General features: G+C 32.6%; 1 protein-coding gene across 3 annotated transcripts in view; it reads right to left on the bottom strand.

Annotated features, from left to right (window-relative positions):
• The window catches only part of LOC118192107 (uncharacterized), a 243,404-nt gene that overhangs the window by 138,658 nt on the left and 84,359 nt on the right, over positions 1 to 20,387 (bottom strand). For all 3 annotated transcript variants that reach the window (XR_015042880.1, XR_015042879.1, XM_085822981.1), the window contains exon 8: positions 8,624 to 8,723. Coding sequence is in view for 1 of the 3 variants with exons in the window: in XM_085822981.1 (XP_085679107.1) it covers positions 8,624 to 8,723 (100 nt within the window). In the remaining 2 variants the exon portion in view is untranslated. The remainder of the gene's footprint in view (positions 1 to 8,623; positions 8,724 to 20,387) is intronic.

The raw sequence follows: 20,387 nt of genomic DNA, 5'->3' as shown, positions 1-20,387 counted from the left end.
GCGGCATTTATGATTCATTAACTGCTTAGCAATGAATCCCAAATAAACGTTACTTTCATCATTATAACAATTTGGATCATTAAAATTAAATTTATAAAGATTTTCTGCCTTAGTTATTTTTGAATATTCTAGTTTCAAAATTTTAAAGTGCTGAAGGCAATCATTTACAAGTTTTAAGATATCTTCAGCAAAAAAGGGAATAAAAAGTTTATCACTTTGATAATATTCAAGGAAAGGCAATAATATTTTCGACAGAGAGAGATAAAAATTTAATTTTATAAGAAATGTTTTTATCTTTACTTGCCTTCAAAATATTTGAGAAGGATTTCGATGAATTTTTTTTTAACTACCCCATTTCAACTTCTTTAATGTACAGTAGCAAGTCATCCCATATTTCAATAGCTCTTTCAACTGCTGGGACATTTGCAACCATAGGTAAAAGCAGAACTTCACAGGTAACTTTTTTAAGCCAGATATACCTAAAAAATCTTCACGTCTTGCAGGAGAATCTTTAAAAATCCAATATAAGGAGGATAAGAATGATGGAATGTCCCAGCCAGTGGATGACATTATATGCTTGAAAGCATTCTTAAGAATGTGTAAACCGCATGCCCCTAATGTCAAGCATTGAATGTTATATTCCTTTGTCAAGTCCTGTTGCAATAAATCATAAAATTTCCAGTTTACTGCAGGACCATCCATCGATATTTGTAAGAGTTTTGACAAGTCTAGTTTTTCAACACATTCATAAAATTTGGATAAAATAATTTCACATTTTGCATGCCTTATAAATGCAGAAGTAAGGTACTGAGTTCTGACCTTATTTTCGTGATGCCAGTACCTCACATAAATATCTAGTTGCTTCTTTTGATTTGTCAGATTAAGAGTCTCATCAAATAGTAATGTAAAAAACTCTGCATTTTTACAATACTTTAGTAACAAAGTTTTAAAATAAGGGCCAAGACCAAAATAACAGATATAAGCACATTTCTTTTCACCACATGAAAACTCCGGACATCCAATATCTGGAATGATCTAAAATCCAGACCTCAAAGCGACCACCAACCAATTTTTTAGGGCTTTTTTGGAGGGAAGGGGTATGCTTTACGCATGCGCATTAGATTTTTTTCCTATCATAAAAAAAACATGCCGGAAATCCCGATTTTTAATCTTAGTTTGGCGCTAAATAAAATATCTCATTATTGAAGAAATAATTATTTTAGCACAAATTTGTGTGATTAGTAACTTGACTCCATAGCTGCGTATCTGCTTGGCATAATCTCAAACCAAAACATTTGTTAATTTTACACCAACTAATATTTTATATCCTTGATGCCAAAATCACGAATCATTATTTATTTTCCTGTCATCACCGCATGTTTATCAACAGATGACAACTTAAGTAATGACTCATGCAGCGACGCCAAATAACAGAGTATTATCCGATTACAGATTTAACTTTAATGCGCTAAAATGTTAACAAGGGGAGATTTAACAGAAATTTCTTTCCTTATACTGAAAATAGATTTTGTTAATGATACTCATAGGACAAATGATTATATTTAGTGCTATTTTAATTAAGAATAACTGATTAGTTATTCACATAAAACCAGAACCAGCACCAGAGCTCGCATGGCCGCACCAGGCGGCTGAATTTAGGGAAGTTAAACAGAAGTTTTTCATTGCGATGGCAATGCCCCATTCATCAATCAAATAATGGAGGGCGAAATCTGTAGTATGGTTCTAAATCCAGAAAATACAGCTACCGATGGTGAAGAAAGTAACAGAGAGGTTACTGAACGAGAAAAAATTTTGATTGACAAGTTATTCGGAATTCTCGACACAGCAATTACAGGACTTGAACGATGGAACTTAATAACTCAACAAGAAATTATATGTCTATAGTATTAGTCTAAAGTATCAGCAGAGAAAACAAATCAAACAACTCACATTGAAAGAAATGTTTAATATAGTAACTCACATTGAAAGAAATGTTTAATAAAGTAAACATATAAATATTAAGCTCTTTTCTGTTGTAGTAGATTTAAAATGATCTAATATCCGGAAAAATCTCAAATCTCGGATTGCCGAAGTCCCGACCTCGGACTTTGTACTGTATAAATATATATATACGGAATGTATATTTTCAGTTAAACTTCTACCCAATAACTTTTTAGTAATTCATGAAAGTTAATTTTGCGTCTAGTTAATTCAAGAAAATTAGTTTCAATTAGTTGTTTTCAGCTTTAAAAATATTAAATTTTTTTAATTAGATAGTTGTTTTCAACTAATAATTGTATCGCCATTAGCAAAAATAATGCATAATTAGATAGTTGTTTTCAACTAATAATTGTATCGCCATTAGCAAAAATAATACATTACTATTAACAGCATACGATTAAACCAAATACTTAATTGTGTATTGAAGCTTCAAAACGTATTTCCAACTTTTTCTCAGCTAGCGTTACCGAATTTGCCCTTGGTGACCTAAAATCGAAATGGAGCCAACAGATTTCCCGCGAAATCGATAACAGACCATCTGCAGAAATAAACTCATAATCCCGATATCCCATACATATAGTATGTGCAAAAGAGAAAAAACTCCATAGAAGGTGATAAAAAATTAATTTATGGCTTAATTGAAACAAACACAGTAATTAAGCTAAGCAAAACCATGTAACAACAAATTGAAATGATAAAACGAAACTTAATTTTCATGTGAATTTTCAGCGCTGACTCTCCCATTCTAGAAATTTCAATTTGTTTCAAAGACCACATTTAGCTTTATAAGGATTGTCATCCATCAATATCCAGTCTTTGTAGTCAGCTTGATGAGGCCACAGTGGCCACAGTATTGAAAATGCACTTTCCAGGCATCTCGTTCCTATTGGCGTCTCAAGGGTTGTGGCCTTCAAGGTTGGGAGTGTTCTAATTTTGGCAAATATTTTCAGAACCTCCCCCCTTTTTTTTTCCTCGAGCACCTTCATCATCACTTTCGCCTCTTAAAGAACTTCCGGCTTCATGCTTTCGCCACAATCTGCCTAAATTTATAGATAACACCTGTTTCGAAAGATTGGGTGAATAGCCAATCAGACACTGATACTTTCGTTCGGATAGCTAATTGTTTTGGCTGATCTTTACAATATGGTAACTGGTAGTTTGGCGACATTTTGGAGGCGATAAAGGTTACTACCTGGGACTTTGGTAATAATGTAAGCAGTACTCAGTTCCGATTACGCATCATTTTGTGAGATCATGTGATATTAATGGACGAATTACGGTTCTTTAATCGGAAAAGGGGGGAAATCGGGAAAAAATCTGGAAATTTTGTACTTGCCTTTATTCTGTGTTGTGTGAAACAGTGTTCGTTAATTTTTGGATCCCATGGCCCTAACTAAAGTGAATTCGAAATGGGTATTTAGTGGGATTGAAAGGGGTAGTAATAAGTGTTTCTTTAAGGTTGTGCGAGATAGAAGTAAAGATGTTTTATTAAGTTATTTATTTTACCTGGTACCTTGGTGCGAACTATAAGTATGATTTTAAAGATCCTGAAACAGAAATAAGAAAAGTTTATCGGACACGTAATCAAGATTCTGAAGAAGAATAGGTAAGTTAGTATTTTTAATTATTTGAGGATATTATTTTTATGCATTGTTCTAAATGTAAGATGGAAGTAAAGTAATTTGCGTAAACGTGCATGGAAATAATTTAAATATTTGACACTAAATAATTTAAATATTTGACACTAAGTATTTGTAACCATTTGTAATGAAGTAAAGGTATGAATTAGTTAGTGACGTTTGTAATATAATAGATAATGTAGAGGTAAAAGTTTTTGGATATTTTATTTATTTTATACGGGGAAATGTTCATATTTGGAAAGGGTATGTAATTTTTCGCGATCAGGTAATTTCATATACGTTCTTTTTACCGGGTTTAAAGATTCAGAAAATTGTCATGTATTTTCGTGAAATTTTTCTAATTTATGAGAAAAAAGCAGTGTACATGGATATAGTGAAGAGTCTGCGCAATGCCATTTTTGTGTAATTCTGGGATGTTTTTTTAAGTAAAAATAAGTCGGCGTGTACATGGTTTATGTCTATGTGTTATTTTGAAAAACGCGTAAGGAGTATGGTATTGTGCACTTTTTCCCAATTTTGCAGTGAATATTTGTCATGATTAAGCAGTTTTGTTAGATAAAATTTCTAGCATAAGTGTAATTCGGCTAGTAGATCGTTGGAAGTAGTGTTCAGTAGATAAAGAGAAAAGAAACATGTCTTTACTTCGTGATGACAAAATGGCGGCGGGGTAAAAAAAAATAGAGGGTTGCTGTAGGAGAGTTGGTCGGCAAATTTTCGCCAAAAAAAACGCCAAGTTACCATAATGTAAAGATCAACCATTGTCCCCCCCCGTTTGCAACGCGAATCCGCCAACAGATTTTTTAAGAGCTGTGCAATTTTAATTCCATATTCATGAGAAATCGCAATTCACACATAGAATGGCAATCATTAGAAATGATAAGAAATGTCAAATGAGCAAAATTAAGGACCGTTTATTCATTTTGGCCAAAATTAAGGACTTTTAAGGACCAAAAATCATTTTTGAAAAAAATTCAGGACTTTTAAGGACCGTACGAACCCTGTCAGATTAGAGGTTAAGTAAATATAAATAGCAAGTAGATTTTATGTGAAGCAGCATAGGCTAAAATGCAGGAGTCGGAGCTAGAGTCGCTATAAACAGGTTGACTCCGCCTGCAGTTTTTGTTGGGACAGTTTGAATTTGAAATTAAATTAAAATGAATTGGAAAAAAAAATAATGACAAGCTGAGTTATTATTTTTATTAATGGAGTATTATATTCATTAATAAACAGTTATTTTCTATTTTATCGACATATTAATAAATAAATATAAGGGAGGAGGATGGATGTGATATTTGGCATTGGTGATTAAACTGATTCATTTAGTTATAAATCTCGCTGGTAGTCACTGGTAAATTTAGGTAAGCAGCAATAGCAGCAAGAACTCCCAAAATTGATGCCATTCTTAGGAAGCGAGCAGGAAAAGGAGAAATTACTGATCAAGCAGCGTGGCAAGGAAGATGATAAAGCTGTTGTTAGAATTAAGAACTTTTATAGAAGATGTATATAACCCTATGTTTCACTAACAGAAAGACTGTGGAATGATCTTGCAGAATTGGAAACTAATCTACACCGTACATAGCCGAAAAAAAAAATGCAATATGAAGAATTGACAGGAGGCGAGAATGGAAGAATGTGATGTTTGTTCCTTCTGAAATGGAAGGTTTATTGCAGAAGGAATCATTTCTTCAATGATGAAAAGATAGCCACAGGCGTATATATACGGCCTGTTTTGCTGATGCATTAACTGCCCTGACACTATATATAAGCCCCTCCAAATGCTATCATTTGCTTTGCGCCAAGTAAAAATATTCCCAAAGCTTTGGAATGCTACACCACAATGACCTTGACGGAGTATACAAAGGAGAATACTATTTCAAAGAAGGATGTATGACAGTGAAATAGATGATTACTTTCTGTATCTTCAGGATTGGACACCTCAGAATATGATATTATGTCAGATGTAGAAGACTGAGACTATTCTCTGAAAGATGCTCGACATTAGGTATGACTAACTTGCCTATGCTGCCTCCACACTTTCCATTTGAGTATACTGATTTTACAAGGTATATCAAAGAGTTTACAAATAAATTAATCGAAACTCCATTTTGGGGGATCTTTTTTTATTATTATACATATACATTCAGTTTTGTATTTTCACTTTTTCTTTTATTCTTTATTTTGTGAAAGTAAACAGGTTTTAGACAGCAAAACTTCCTATTTCTCTCCTAATACATTGCATAACTATGCGCGCTTGTATAAAAAATGGTGGCACTGGGGAGTGAATCTTGTACTTTTTCCACAGCAGTTAAGGGGTTAATGTAATTGAAGGAGAAATGGTAATTAATGAAGATGATATAGCAAGAAGATTTTGAATTGCAATAACAATGCCTTAATCATCAATCAACTGATAAATGGTAATATCTAGAGTATAGCTCTAAAAGCAAGGAAATATTGCTACCAACAGTGAGGAAAGTGACAGACTGTTGATAATGAAAAAATTTCAGATGGAAATTCTCGACATGGCAATTATAGGAGCTGAATAACGGAACTTTGAAACTGAATAAATGCCTCTTTATAGAATTAAAGTGAAAGTATTAGTCCCAAAAGAAAAGTAACTTAAAAACCTACAAATGTTTAACAAAGCAAATATACTCTTAATTTTGATTCCTTTAACATAGTCATAACATTTAAATTAGCATGGTCATAAATGCTCATTCATTCTTCATCTTTGATTCATAAGCCACAGTTTCAGATTCGTAATTTTGTAATTTATACATGTCATCCTGACCTGGTAATTAACCACAAAGGTCCTAAATCTGGAATTGCCGAAGTCCCTATCAGCCGAGATCTCAGACTTTCTATTACATATACCTTTTTAAAATTTTGGCATTCTTCTCTTTATGCTATTTTACATTCAGAACGAGCTACTGAAATGAAATTATAAAACTGAAATTATTGTTAAGTTTAATTCAGTAATAAGTTTACCTCCAGAAAATAGACATAGCAGCATTAAAACTGTCACCAAATTACATTCAAACTTCTATTTTAGCAAAATTGCTTACTCATCATAAAAACTATAAGCTGTGACAATCCTGCAACAACCATGATTTTAAGTACTGCATATATTTAACATGGTCTGCAGCATTTAACTGTTATAAAAATAGCACCTTGTACGGTTTCAGGTTCAAGTTCTTTAGGATGTGCTCGCATGTTGCACCCTCCTGCTGCGTACATATACCTCATGAACTTAAAGGGATCTAGAATACCCTCTGGTTAACATTTTCCCTCTGCATCTGCTTCTTTTCACAGCTGAGTATCAATGCTTTTTTAGACTATTATCATGCATTTAGCAAATTAACATGGTCACAAAGATGAAATCACACCGCATCTGTTACGAAGTCTGAGGTTTCAGATTCATGTTCTTCAGAATGTGCAGGCATGTTATTCTTGATACACCTGCCTGCTACAAAACATATCTAGTGACATCCACTTGAGAATATCTTCCTTCTGTACTTGAAAATTTCCACAGTTGAGCACTGATACTTCATATCAAGAACATATACAGTTTGCTGAAATTTATCAGCTTGCATATCACTGCTAAACATCAATGAATTTTTCTTGCAAACCTTCCATAAATCTGCCCTCTGTGCATTATATCTCTTAGCAATGAATATTCTGGCATCCTTCATCAATGGCATATTTGTGCATGTGCACTGATGGTTGACTTTACCTCAACTGTGTTTCCTTTGCAGCTACAGGTTGTGCTCTCCCTTTTGCACTTATCCCTGTTGACATTCAGGAAAATGTGGATCACAGCTTGCTGTATGGGATTCAAACTGTTACTTGATTGTTGCTACATCAAACATGCTGACGCTTTTAGGTTTCTCTCTTCTCTCATGTCTGGATTGGCTACCTTAGGCCACCATGCAGATAAACACTATATGAAAAATACTAAATTAAGATTTTGCTTTTAGAATGTGTGAAAAAGCATTAATACTTCAATTCGCTTATTATCCTTTTCAATTAGGTAATGAAAATGAGAGATTAATTATCAGATAAAATTTTCTAAGCTTTTATAAATTATCTGTTTAGAGAGGAAAATATTTACATATCTAAGCTATTAAATTATCTATTTACAGATGCATTTATTAAAGCTTGGTGCAGAAGGCTCAGTTAAGTATTGCTTTGGAGAGGAAAAAAATTAACAACCTTTTGTAAGATGACAACTTCTGTTCAGCACATAACATAAACTGTATACAATTCATAAACAATTTTCCTTTACTGGAATTAATAAAGAACTTACTAGATAAGGAGCCCATAACTATAATCATTAGTGCAGAACAAATCACTACTCAATATTACAGGAAGCAGATGGTGCACTGAAGAAAATTATAACTGCGAAAAAATTCTTAAAGCCGCTGTGTCATGTTCCAGGAACAAAGCTAAATAACTTCACGGTGCTTTAATAGGATGAAGATGTTGAAAGTTTACTTTTAGAGCAGTTCAACTATGCACAGCTAACTACTTTCCAGAAAGGGAAACTCAGTTTCATCAACAGTGATCTGTGGCGAAGTGAATAAAGTTGATGAAAGAGCAAATAACTGGTTGCATGAACTTGAGTATAGACAAGACTGTACATTTTTCAATCTTTCCTCGTATCCTACACTGAAAATGCTTTGGTGGATTATGCACAAAGTCGGCGCTAAGCATTTTGCCACCCGATGCAGTCTCTGCATGTCCTAAATTTTGCTACCCGTACCTCCCCCTTTTCTAAAAATTTTGTCAACCTTAAAGTATGCTGTCCAATGCTTCCCTTCTAAAAATTTTGCAACCCCTTAATTTTATTATATTGCATTTCTCTAAATTCTAATAAATTCACTGCCCATAAATTCTGCAGCCCGGTGCAGCCAACATGCACTTTTCTATAACTTTTGTTTTAAAAAAATGTTCCCCATTCTTTGGAGAAATGGGAAAAAACTTACTTTTTGTTCTAGTTCTGCATTTTTACTAGCCATGTCTTCCATTTCGTTTTTTAACACACGGATTACTTCTTCCATTTCCTTTTTTATCCTTTGCATTTCCCTGCAAAAAAGAACAAAAATCACTAAGCAGTACTCGTTAATGCTTTCCATGTGCTTTGAACTTAACATTTTAAGTGAAACAAGGGGGTGGGAATTACAGCTTTATTTAAAATTTAATGTTTTTAAACTTCAGCTTGTTTAAAATTAAAATTTGATCTGAGATCTGATAAATGCGCAATTTAGTTTAATTCCAGTTTCTTCCGAAAATCTTTCCCCGAATACCTCTGAAGAAGAAGTCCTGGGAAATGTAAAATTCATTTACCTTTAATTTGAATTTAGTTTTTGCATGGCTTTCATTTATTCCATCGTTTTTAATGTTCTAAAAAATTTTTAGAGAGAAGAAGCAACATTAAATGATACGAATAACACAAAAAAAAAAAAGATAATTACTTAAAAATTGAATTAGAATAATCAATCATATTTTAGTGAGTATATAGTTATATTACATGATTAGCCTAGATGACTGATTACTATTTTTTTATTTTATAAGAAAATGACAAATAAGGCATTTATTTTTTTTAAAAAAGGGAGGGGGCGTTGCGGCGCACAATGAACTGTGTTGATCTGTCAGCACTATCCTTATCTTCAAGGCAGATGTTTTTATTTCATCTGGCTTATAATTCCTTACTAAATGTAGTATTTCATCTCGATGTGCTCCATCTCTGATATGGTTTAAATCAAATTCATCGTCATTATAAATATCACGAATACACATCAAATAGTTTTCTGGTTGCAATTTTTTAATTTCGACTAAATTAATTCGTAATGTACGCTTTACGCATGCACGCGTTAAAAGAAATGTTTAATAAAATAAAAACAAATAAATATAGTTTTTTTTTTTTTTTTTTTTTTTTTTTTTTTTTTTAATTTTTATTTTGATACCCTTTAAATCATAATTGCTCTTTATTTCATAAATTACGGTTTCATATTTTTAATTTTATAATTTCTGCATGCCATCTTACAAGATTTAAATTGATGATCTATAATCCAGAAACCGATAATCCGGAATCGCCCCGACGAATCCGGATTAAAGACTTTTGACTGTGTATATATATATATATATGTTTATATCTAGATGCCCCAATTTCCAGAATGATCTAATAACTGAACCTCTGCACCACCACCCCAGTAAGTACCGTGCAGTTATCAGAAACACCTCCATTCCAAACATACTTGAATTTATTAACCGCATGAGTTTAATAACTGAGGATTTCAATATTGGAAATTACAGTATTCCTTTAACTTACAATTATATTAAGTAATTAAAATTTAAGGCTAAAACTAAATAACCTGAGAAATTTGGTAATGTATATTATAATATAAAAATCTACAATGCTTCTTGTGTTCCTTTTTTCAAAGCTGCTTTCATGTTTTTTTAGCTTTAACTTTCACAATTTGTCCTAACTTGTTTGAAATTTACACAGAAAAAAGGCTTAACTTAATCTCGCACCTATATTTTTCACTACACCTTTTCCTCAGATAAGGTAATCACAATTTCTTTTACCGAAGTTATAAATATATACATGTATATATATATATACACACTTTTGCAAACAAATCAAAGCACCAAGAAGGACTTTTGCAATTGTGACGTAATTTAGTAAGCAAAAACATTTTGATCGAAGATGCAAATGATCAAAGTTTCGCGATTATAGCGCGCATTTATAGTGTGCAATTCGCAAAATATAAAACCAGTCGCAGAGGCAGAAATTTTATCTTTTTTTTTTTCTGAAATTGTAATTCCGTAAAGAAGCAACTAAAGATGTCATTACGGTAATACTGAATACCTTACCAACAACTAAACGACTTCAAAAGTGGTCGCATTGTAGGGTTGCGTGAAACTGAATGGTCATACCGAGCAATAGACCACCACCTGGAGCGAACAATCACTGCTGTTCAAAGATGTTGGCAGCAATGATTGCTACAAGGAAATTGCCGATGAAATGAAGGCTCTGGAAGGCCAAGGAACACAAATGCGAGGCCAGATAGGATGATTGTTCGCCAGGGCCGAACCACCCTAACAGTATCATTGTTGACTATTCAATGCATTACCAGCCACATCTATACCTGCTGTGGTATCGTCCACCATCTCATGGCACTTAGCGGAGGCAGGGTTACGCTCACAGAGGCCTTCAAGACGTTTGCTTTGATCCCACAACATCAACAGAGTCGTCTGGAGTGGTGTTGCAGCCGATCGTCATGGCTGCCATCAGACTGGCATCGTATAGTGTTCAGCGATGAATCCCGCTTCACTCTTGAAGCAGATGACCACAGTGTTTGTGTCTAGAGAGGATGGGGCCCGGCAGTACCAATCAGCCATAACCCCTGGTGGATGGTATGAGGCACTATTTCATCTCACAGCAGGTCATCTTTAGTTATCCTCCATAAAACTTTAACAGCTCAAAGATATGTTGATACCATGCTGCAGCCGGTTGGATTACTTCACTACATCCTGGGGCCATTTTCCAACAAGATAATGCCAGGGCAAACTGCTCACATATCTCTGGACTGTCTCCATGCGGTTGATACTCTTCCTTGGCTAGCAAGGTCACCAGACCTTTCACCAATCCAGCATGTCTAGGACATGGTAGGCCGCCGGATTCGGGCACAACAAAATATCGCACATCTAGAACGACAACTGATGAATTCATGACATTAGGAACCTCTACCACTTCTTGCCTTGACGAATTCAAGCATGTATTGCCACCAGGACGCCTATTCTATGGTCACTGGATCTGTCTACAACTTAAGCGAACAATATTGACTCAAAAAAACCGGTATGGACAGCCATCACAATTTATCGGAGAAAGCCATTCTGTGGTCCTCAGTTGGTGAGCGGGTGGGTCCATTTGACTTTACTAAAAGGGGACAAGGTTCAACAGGGTTGCCACTCAAACAGGAGAATGAAATTCCCTGACTTTTCCAGGTTTTCCAGGTGCGTTTCAAGAAAATTCCAGTCTATCAGCGTAATGTACGTTGGCTACGCTAAGAGGTAAATTATGGTATTACTTGTATTGTGTAGCAAATTCACTTAATTATTCAATAAATGCCAGAGGACATTTATTCTTAATTATTCTTGGTATACTTTGTTTGATAATTTTGTTTACTTTTCCACTTAAGAAACTTAATGAAATTTAAGATATATACATTGGATAACAAATGTATGTTTTATTTAATTATTACTCATGATCATCACCAGTTCAACACGAGGCTAATCCGGTCCTTATAAATCACAACGCAATGCTAAATAGTTAGGTTAGATTTTAGGTAAATTTAATTTGTGTGAGGTATGTTCTTAAAAAGCACCTTAACACTTGAAAACACAAATATAATTATAATAGTTGTTGTTTTCTCCATTGAAGATTGAGATTAGAATCTTCCCAATCTGGAATAAAATAAGGCTTTTTTTGCAAACATTCTGCAGCTAAACGAAAGAAAGAAATCTATTTTAATAAATTGAGGTATTTTATATTTATTTCGCAGCATACATAAGAAAAAAATATGTGCATTAAATTTCGTGATGGTGTGTCATCATACTGCTAGAATTAATTTCAAGATTATGCCAGAGAAAATTTCCTGAAATTTAGAAATATTATTTACTAATAATTAATAAATTTAGAGGAATGAAGCATCATTAAATTATACGAATAACATAAAAATAAAGATAATTACTTAAAAATTGAATTAGAATAATCAACGATATTTTAGCGAATATAGTTATATTACATGGTTAGCCTAGATGACAGATTACTATTTTTTATTTTACTGCAAAATGGCAAGGTATTTATTAAAAAGAAAAGTTTAAAAAGATTTTGCGGTAAAATTCTAGTATACGGTAAGGCTTTGGCACGATTTTGAAAATTGTCGCCAAGACCAAAATGACCCATTTACTGCGCATCATCATGTCGCCAAATCCATACATGGAGATTATTTTAACCAAAAAACGTCTATGCAAAGAATCTCTAATTCTTTGGTCTATGTAAAGAAGAAAATTTTCCATACAAGTAAAATGCTATTACGCCGCAAGAATGCGGAGGGAAAATTTGCCAAGGGATTTGGCGACGGAACCTGGCGGCCAGAATTTCCCTCTCCGCGATGTGTACCGGAAATTGAGAAACGTGTTAAGAAGAAACGTTCTTTGACAAAAAAAAAAAAAAAAAAACGAAAATCCGTTTTTAAATTATTGCGAAAATTCCAAGAAGAAACGTTTTATCAAAGGACGTTTCTCCTTGGATTTTTCGCAATAATTTTAAAAACCGATTTTCGTAGTTCCCCCCCTGAAAATTACTAATCCATGAATTAATTTATTCGCGCCAAAAAATATTTTCTTTTAATTTAGAGTTTAATTACTTGCGCTAAGAACTTCACGGTTGCGGTGCCGTGCGCTACAATATAGCAAGTGGTAAAGTGTCTCATTTACGCCGCTCCGCATCTGCGAGTGCAATCCAGAGCTGTAACTCGAGAAATAAACAATCTCGTTGTTAGGCGACGTGTGCACCATGTTATTTTCATTTTTGCGATATATCGACGTGGTGTTCACGTCGCTCGGAGTTTGAGACAAAAACATCTCGACGTGCGTGGCACGTCTTTTTAGCGCAAGTGGTTAAAGAAATTTTAAAGGATATTCATTTAATGAACTCTTGATAACGTGACCTTCGAACTTCGACACCGGTTTCCAGCTTTGGCGGCAGATATATCACGCATGCACAGCTGTTTCCCTCTACGATGGAACAGAGCCACGTCTGTTGCAGAGAGGTTTTCCTTCTTTACAATACATATTCTTTGATTCTAACCTCCATGGTACCGTATACTAAGATTAAACCCATTTTGTTTTATACGAGAACAGGTACTTTCTTTAGTTCATGCACTGCACATGCGATTCTCGAGAATACTGGAAACCAAAAGTTGCGGGGAAACTTGCTTTGCCTTTCTAAAAGGCAATCAAATTGGAGCTGCGAAAATTGGCTCTATGCCAGCAGAGACTCACGTGGTAGGCAATTCGCCAAAAAAGTTATCTCTTCCGACGTCGGCGCAAAAATCGCTTTTTTTGGCGGGATCGTTGTATGAACTTCCCTGACTTTTCCAGATTTTGACAAAAATACTTAAATTCCCTGACTTTTCCCTGAATTTTTTGGTCAATTTTCGAATTCCCTGACTTTTCCCGGTTTTCCAGGTAGCGTGGCAACCCTGGTTCAAGGAGCTTTAGACCAATCGCAGTACAGACGAGTGACGAAATTTATAGCATGCGCTGGCTGAAGTTCTAGGAATATTCTCACATTATTTCACTAACTCACACGCTGCATTTGTAATTCGAAAAAAATTGCACAAAACAGTACTATTACCAACTGTGTTATATAATTATAGCTGTGTTATGTGAAGGAAAATCCCGTTTTTTAAGGGGAAAGTTAACGCAGGAATTTAGAGCTAAGAAATAAAGAGTGATATGGGATACCACAAAAGCAATGGTAAATAGATAAGAGTAGATGAATTAAGCTTACTTCAAACCCTTTTAGAAATAAACAATTTTAATCATTTAAATTTATAATATGATTAATTTGCATTACAATCTAATAGCAAACTAAGTTCCCCCCCCCATGCTTACATTAAAACTGTTTTCCCGCAATTTATTTTAGTTACTATTGGAAAATTTTTTCTTTAAATAAGAAATTTGAAAGAAAATATTTCTTTTTTAATATTTCTTCCCTTTTTTAATTTTCTTTTTCTAAGAAAATTATTTCTTTCAGGAAAAGAAATAAAATTCATTCACTATGGCCGATTGCTGCTGCATTCAACTATTGCACACGCCTCAAAATGCTTTATTTTAAACAATTTATTCTATAATTAACATGAAAGAAAATATTTTTTTAATATAAAATATATAACCAAAATTAAACTAATCTATCCCGTATGTGTGATTAATTAGTTTTGCAATTTTTGTCACACAATTACTAATACCTTTTTTTTAATATTACATTGCTGTTATTTTAATTATATATATATATATATATATATATATATATATAAAAGAACTGCTTGCTCAGTTTAAATATTCTTCCTTCTCAAAAGATTTTATGATTTTATTCTATGAAAACAATTAAAAGATAGTAATATTTTCACAATGCAAGTACTAAAGTAAAAATAATCAGCGTAGGTCTCCTGCAGTTGAAGTCCTTGTCAAACCAGTGTTTCGACACATTTTAAATAGAAAACTAATAATAATCAATACCTCTTTTACAATATAAAAATGGAATGCTATGAACAGTAATTTTATTATTATTATTATTATTATTATTATTATTATTATTATTTAAAGTTTGCAAAAAAAAAAAAAAAAAAAAAAAAAAAAAAAAAAAAAAAAAAAAAAAAAAACAATGATTTTTTAATACTATAATAGGTTACAAAAGTACTATTCCATGAACAAAACCCTTCAGTCTTATAGCATTGTTACTTTATAGCATAATACAATAATAATGCAGTATAATTCTGCTAACAAGCCCACCAGCCGCCGTGCGGCAGAGTCGCTGAACGCAGGTAGTTTGGCCCGAGATGCAAATCTAGTGAACGAGCTGGCCGGCGTTTTCGTGGCTTTCCCCATGTGTAACGTGTATACGAGCCACTTTCCCTTAGAAAGTTCTCACTTAGAAACCAGTTTTAAAACATAATAAAATTAGACACACACACACACAAAAAAAAAAAAAAAAAAACTGAAAGCCTTCAGATTTTATATTATTTCCAAAGGGCCATTTTTTAACTTTTTGCATGTTACCTTTATTTATTAAATATCATGTTTTTCGCACTTAAACCATAAAATTCAATTCAACAGCAATATCATATAATTTAAAAAAAGCATATCTTTAAAATTTCCGATACATAGTCTCCATAAAATTCAATTCAACAGCAATATCATATAATTTAAAAAAAGCATATCTTTAAAATTTCCGATACATAGTCTCGCGCGCTAGAGATGAAAATGTCCCCCACCCCCGTACAATGTTGCTATTGCTCGCTTTGAAATCGTTGGGTTTCTCAATCAAAAACTCAATGCTTTACAAAATATGAAATAGATAATAAAACAAATTCCCAGTTCCAAATTTGGGCCTCCAGATACCTATACTAGGATAGAGGATTATGTTATTCAGAATTTCATGACTCTAGGTACCGTTGTTTTATCACAGTGCGAGAAACATTCATACATTCTGCAGATTCTTTATTATTTAATTTCTTTAAATATAATAGAGTGCGATAATACTTGGTGGCAACGATTTGAAAAGTGAAACACCACAAAATGGCAAAACGAAATTAATAGGCCGTCTGGGCTAAAACTTATTTTTAAAAGTATCACACTAGTAGTAGTACAGCTACTGAAAAAAAATATTATAAAGCTATTTTATAGTTTTATAATTTTTTTATTTTTATTTTTATTTTTATTTTACAGTAGTGTGAATTTCGCGTAATAATGATCGACATTCCTTTTTGTGTTCACAGTATTATTCGTAAAATATTCAACTGTTAGATTTTAAAGTAAACGTAATTCTTGCTATACATAAATCGAGTAGAAGCTTATTGGATGTCTATATTTGTATTAAACAAAGAAGATTTATGTGCTTGATAAGCTTATTATCTTCTACATTTTTAAAGCATACAATTACAATTTATATCTATAATTTCAGGAATAGTATAACCTTTCTTTCAGTAGAAATTGCGTTCTTGTTTTGTGAATGTGGCTCCAAATACTTTCTCAGTTCATCGCAAATTAAAATAACTATAAATTTTGGCAATCTGAAATATGCAATGAAAACATCTTTTGGCAGAGCAAAAGCATCAACATATTTTCTATAAATTCGCCACGGATTCAGAGATCTACGACCGTATTCTTCGTTTAAATATGAAAAAATCAGCGGCAAAAACATATACAAAGGCCATTGTCTACTTAGTACATCAACTGCACAACCCTGATTGACGACGCTGCAACACATTTTCACGCACTTTTGACAACTTCCGTACTCAGAGAATATAGGATGTCAGGCAGACCTGTTTTTTACTAGCAGCGACATCTGGCGGCCCACAACTTGCTGTCGACTCTCGTAGCGTAGAATAACCGTCCAGGGGCGGTTCAACTAACTACTATTTTGAACACTCAATGGGTGATTGTGAAGCGTGAATAGGTACTATGACCTTAATTATTTTATTATCTGTGTATGAGCTATGCACATATTAAATTTCTAATCTGACATACCTGATGAAGTTTTAAACTTTTACAAAGACCTACCCTGTCCCTATTTTTTCCAATTGTTTGTGAACAAATACTCTTTTAATTGTATTTTCAAGTACATAAGATTGTTGATAGCATTTCTTATCTCCAGCTTTCCAGAATTCTTAAGAGTTTGCAGTAGTTTTTCTCTTCAGCTCAGATTGATATGTAGTCACTTTCATCATCAGTTTCCATTTCAGCAGTTTTTCAAACACTTTCTATAACATCATAGATAGTGTTTTCACATGCTGTCCCAATACTATCATCAATTGTAATATATTCTAAAAACAAATATTCACAATTTCCTTCAAAAATGTCTGAAATATTAAAAATAGCTCGAAATTGCTCTGTGTCTTTTCTAAATAATACGAAATTGCTCTGTTTCTTTTCTAAATAAAAACATTTTTACAGTAATTTCTAACTATGTTTTGGGAGACTGTTTCCCATACAATGAGTAAAATATGCATAACCTCTAGCAAAGATATTGACTTAATTACACCCTTCTAAGTGTCTACATTAATTTATTTATCTCCTACCATTTTCATAAGATTTTGCTACAATGACGTTTGAAAGCTTTTACAAGTCTAAAGGTTGAATAACAGAAATCGTATTTGCAGGAAGAAACACTTGTTGAATTTTTTTTTCAGAACGATATCAGAGGGCTTAAAAAAACAGCTATGTAACAGCAATTTAAATATATATATATATATATATCTTTCAGTTCTTTATCCCATTTTAAAAGGAAATTAATAAAAATATTGTTTGTCACCTATGAGTTCTTGTTGTTACGGCATGTTTTCAACTCCTTCTAAACATCAAGGTTTTCCATTCTTTCCAATAACTACTGGCATCTTTTTAACTGTTGCATGCATATTGCAAGTTAATAATACAGTGTCTTAAGTCTTTTAATTTCTTAAAACCAGCTGCTGTTTCACTTTTAAAACATTAATGTGTGCTCTGGTAATGCTCTGTAAAATAGACCAGTTTCACCTGCTTTATAAATTTCATGTGGCTAGTATTATTTTAGAAAAATCGGTAAAATGTATTTAAGCTAACTCTCAACCGAATTCAATGATCTGCTTGTTATTTCTCTCTATCCATCAGTTAACACAAAATGTTCTAGCATTCAGCAAATTCTACAGCTTTCAAGTTCAAAAGAACTCTAGAAATTGGTTTTTAGTCTCACTGCTCAAAACCATTCTAGAAATGCGGTTTCAGTGTCTCTTGATTTTCCATCTCTTGCTCTTACTTGATACATTTGCATTTTTTAGAATTTTTTATTAATTTTATTTATTTTAAATAAACTGCACGATGCTGTTTGGGAAATTCCTGTTTTAAATCCTGCTTCTCTTTGACTGCATTTACCAAACATATCATAATTTTCCACAAGTTTAACCTTCTAAAATCTAACTTAAATTCTCATAATATAACCTATAGAAAGGGGCGATCCAAAACACACTTTTCCCTCCTTTATTGCTCCCTAATGAGAAAAGTCGTTAGTGTGGTCATTTTTCCCCTCAATAGATGCAGTAAAATTTAAATGTTTGTCAGACACTAGACAAGTCTAGAACAGATTACTATATTTGCGACTTTTTGAGGTTTATTTTTATTTAATTTAAAATAAACTGTATTTATTTATTAAGAGAAAAATGTATATAATGTTTATATAACATTTACTATTTCTGATCAATCTTGGTAATAACTTGTGAATTTTATGCATTTATGAATGCAGACTAAATTTAATTTTATATTTTGTTAATTGGTTCCCCCTCCCCCTGACTAGTATGCATACATGAAACAGTGTTTGTACAGATTATTAGTATGGAAAATTACAAATGACTAACAACATTCATTGTAAGCTGCAAACTTACTTAAAAAAAATACAGCAGAAGTAACAATTCTGTGATATAAAATATAATGAAACTTTCATGACAATCACTTCTAAAAGTGACCATTATTTCTCCATTATTTCTAAGAACATAAACAAACAGTAAAATAAAGAACCTCTAAATGCAACCAATAGCGAGTGTAAATAATGCCTTGAAAGTTAACGAAGTAACAGAATATTATACATTTCGAAAGATAGTGTTTCAAAAAAATAAGATAAAAATTCAAACATATCTTTTAATTGTAGAATACTATCTCAATTTAGTTAAATCATATAACCTATCACATTCAGATAATACTTCTTTAATTGAAAGGTGCTGGAAAATGGAAACTCCCATGATCTGACTTATTTTAAATTTGCCATCATGAGCCTACAAACCTGCCATCACAACAATGTTGTTAGTGACATGCAGAAATCAAAATTTGCTAACAATGTAGCCCATTATTTTGGCTTTATAGTCCTATTAACTCCTCTATTTGATCCTTTTGATAACAATAGACCAAGACATGCAAAATCTGGTACCAGGGTTCGTAGCCACATTTTAGTTAAAAAAATAAGCACCTATAAGCACTTTTCAAGCCCATTTTAAGGAAAAAATAAGTACCTGTCTAATTACATTATACACAACTGTATAACCTTAAAAGAAAAATTAGACTTGTAATTTAAAATATGAGCAATGCAATATTTATTAAGAGAATGAGCATTACCTCAACCATGGAAAACAATTAACTTCTTTTTTTTTAAATTTTAAATGACAGTTCAATTTACAGAATTAGTTTACAATGAGAGGAAAAAAACAACTATGCAGAACTAAACTATATTACAAGATTTAATGATGAAATTTCAGTTCAAAATATAGAAAATAAAAAATAATAAGCCATATTAATAGTATTCGTTTGGCATCTAATAATAAATACAATTTATTTTTCCACTCATATTAATATTTAAATAATTTAACTTAAATCAAAATTCTGAACATTTTCTAAATTTTCATTGCATAACAGTTTTCCCTTAACATATATTCAAGCAAAGTACTACTTTAAGTAAAAAAGAGGTACACTGCTCAAAAAAAAAAATGGGACAGTCCTATATCTCCCGATCTACTGGGCTGATTGACAAAATTCAAATTGCGTTCTTCATGTCTCGAAAGCGCGACTTAGGATATATATTAGATTTATATATAGCACTATTCTAACATAGGTATTTTGACACAAAATCGGACTTTTTCTGAAATAACATACCAATGTTTTTACATATTTCGATTCTACGACTCAAATTACGCCTAAATATGAAATTTTGTAAAATTTGGAGCGAAATTTACGGAGAAATTCACAAATTTATGTTGGCACTATTTTGTCAGTTTGTGCCAAGAATAGTTCACTTGGTGAACTTCTTAATATATGGCAACCTAGTTTCCTTTCCCGTGAGCGGAAAAAAACTCACCATCGTTCCTTTTTTCCAAATAATATTCTTTATATTATATTTTTAGTTATAACTTATTATTTTAAGTAATTTTTTCTTTTTCG

The sequence above is a fragment of the Stegodyphus dumicola genome, chromosome 1 (genome assembly GCF_044657685.1).
Source record: "Stegodyphus dumicola isolate Sdum_Otavi_A_Nest chromosome 1, ASM4465768v1".
Taxonomy (NCBI): Eukaryota; Metazoa; Arthropoda; class Arachnida; order Araneae; family Eresidae; genus Stegodyphus; species Stegodyphus dumicola.
Note: the sequence above shows the minus strand (reverse complement) of the source record. Positions and strands in the feature narration are given on the sequence as shown.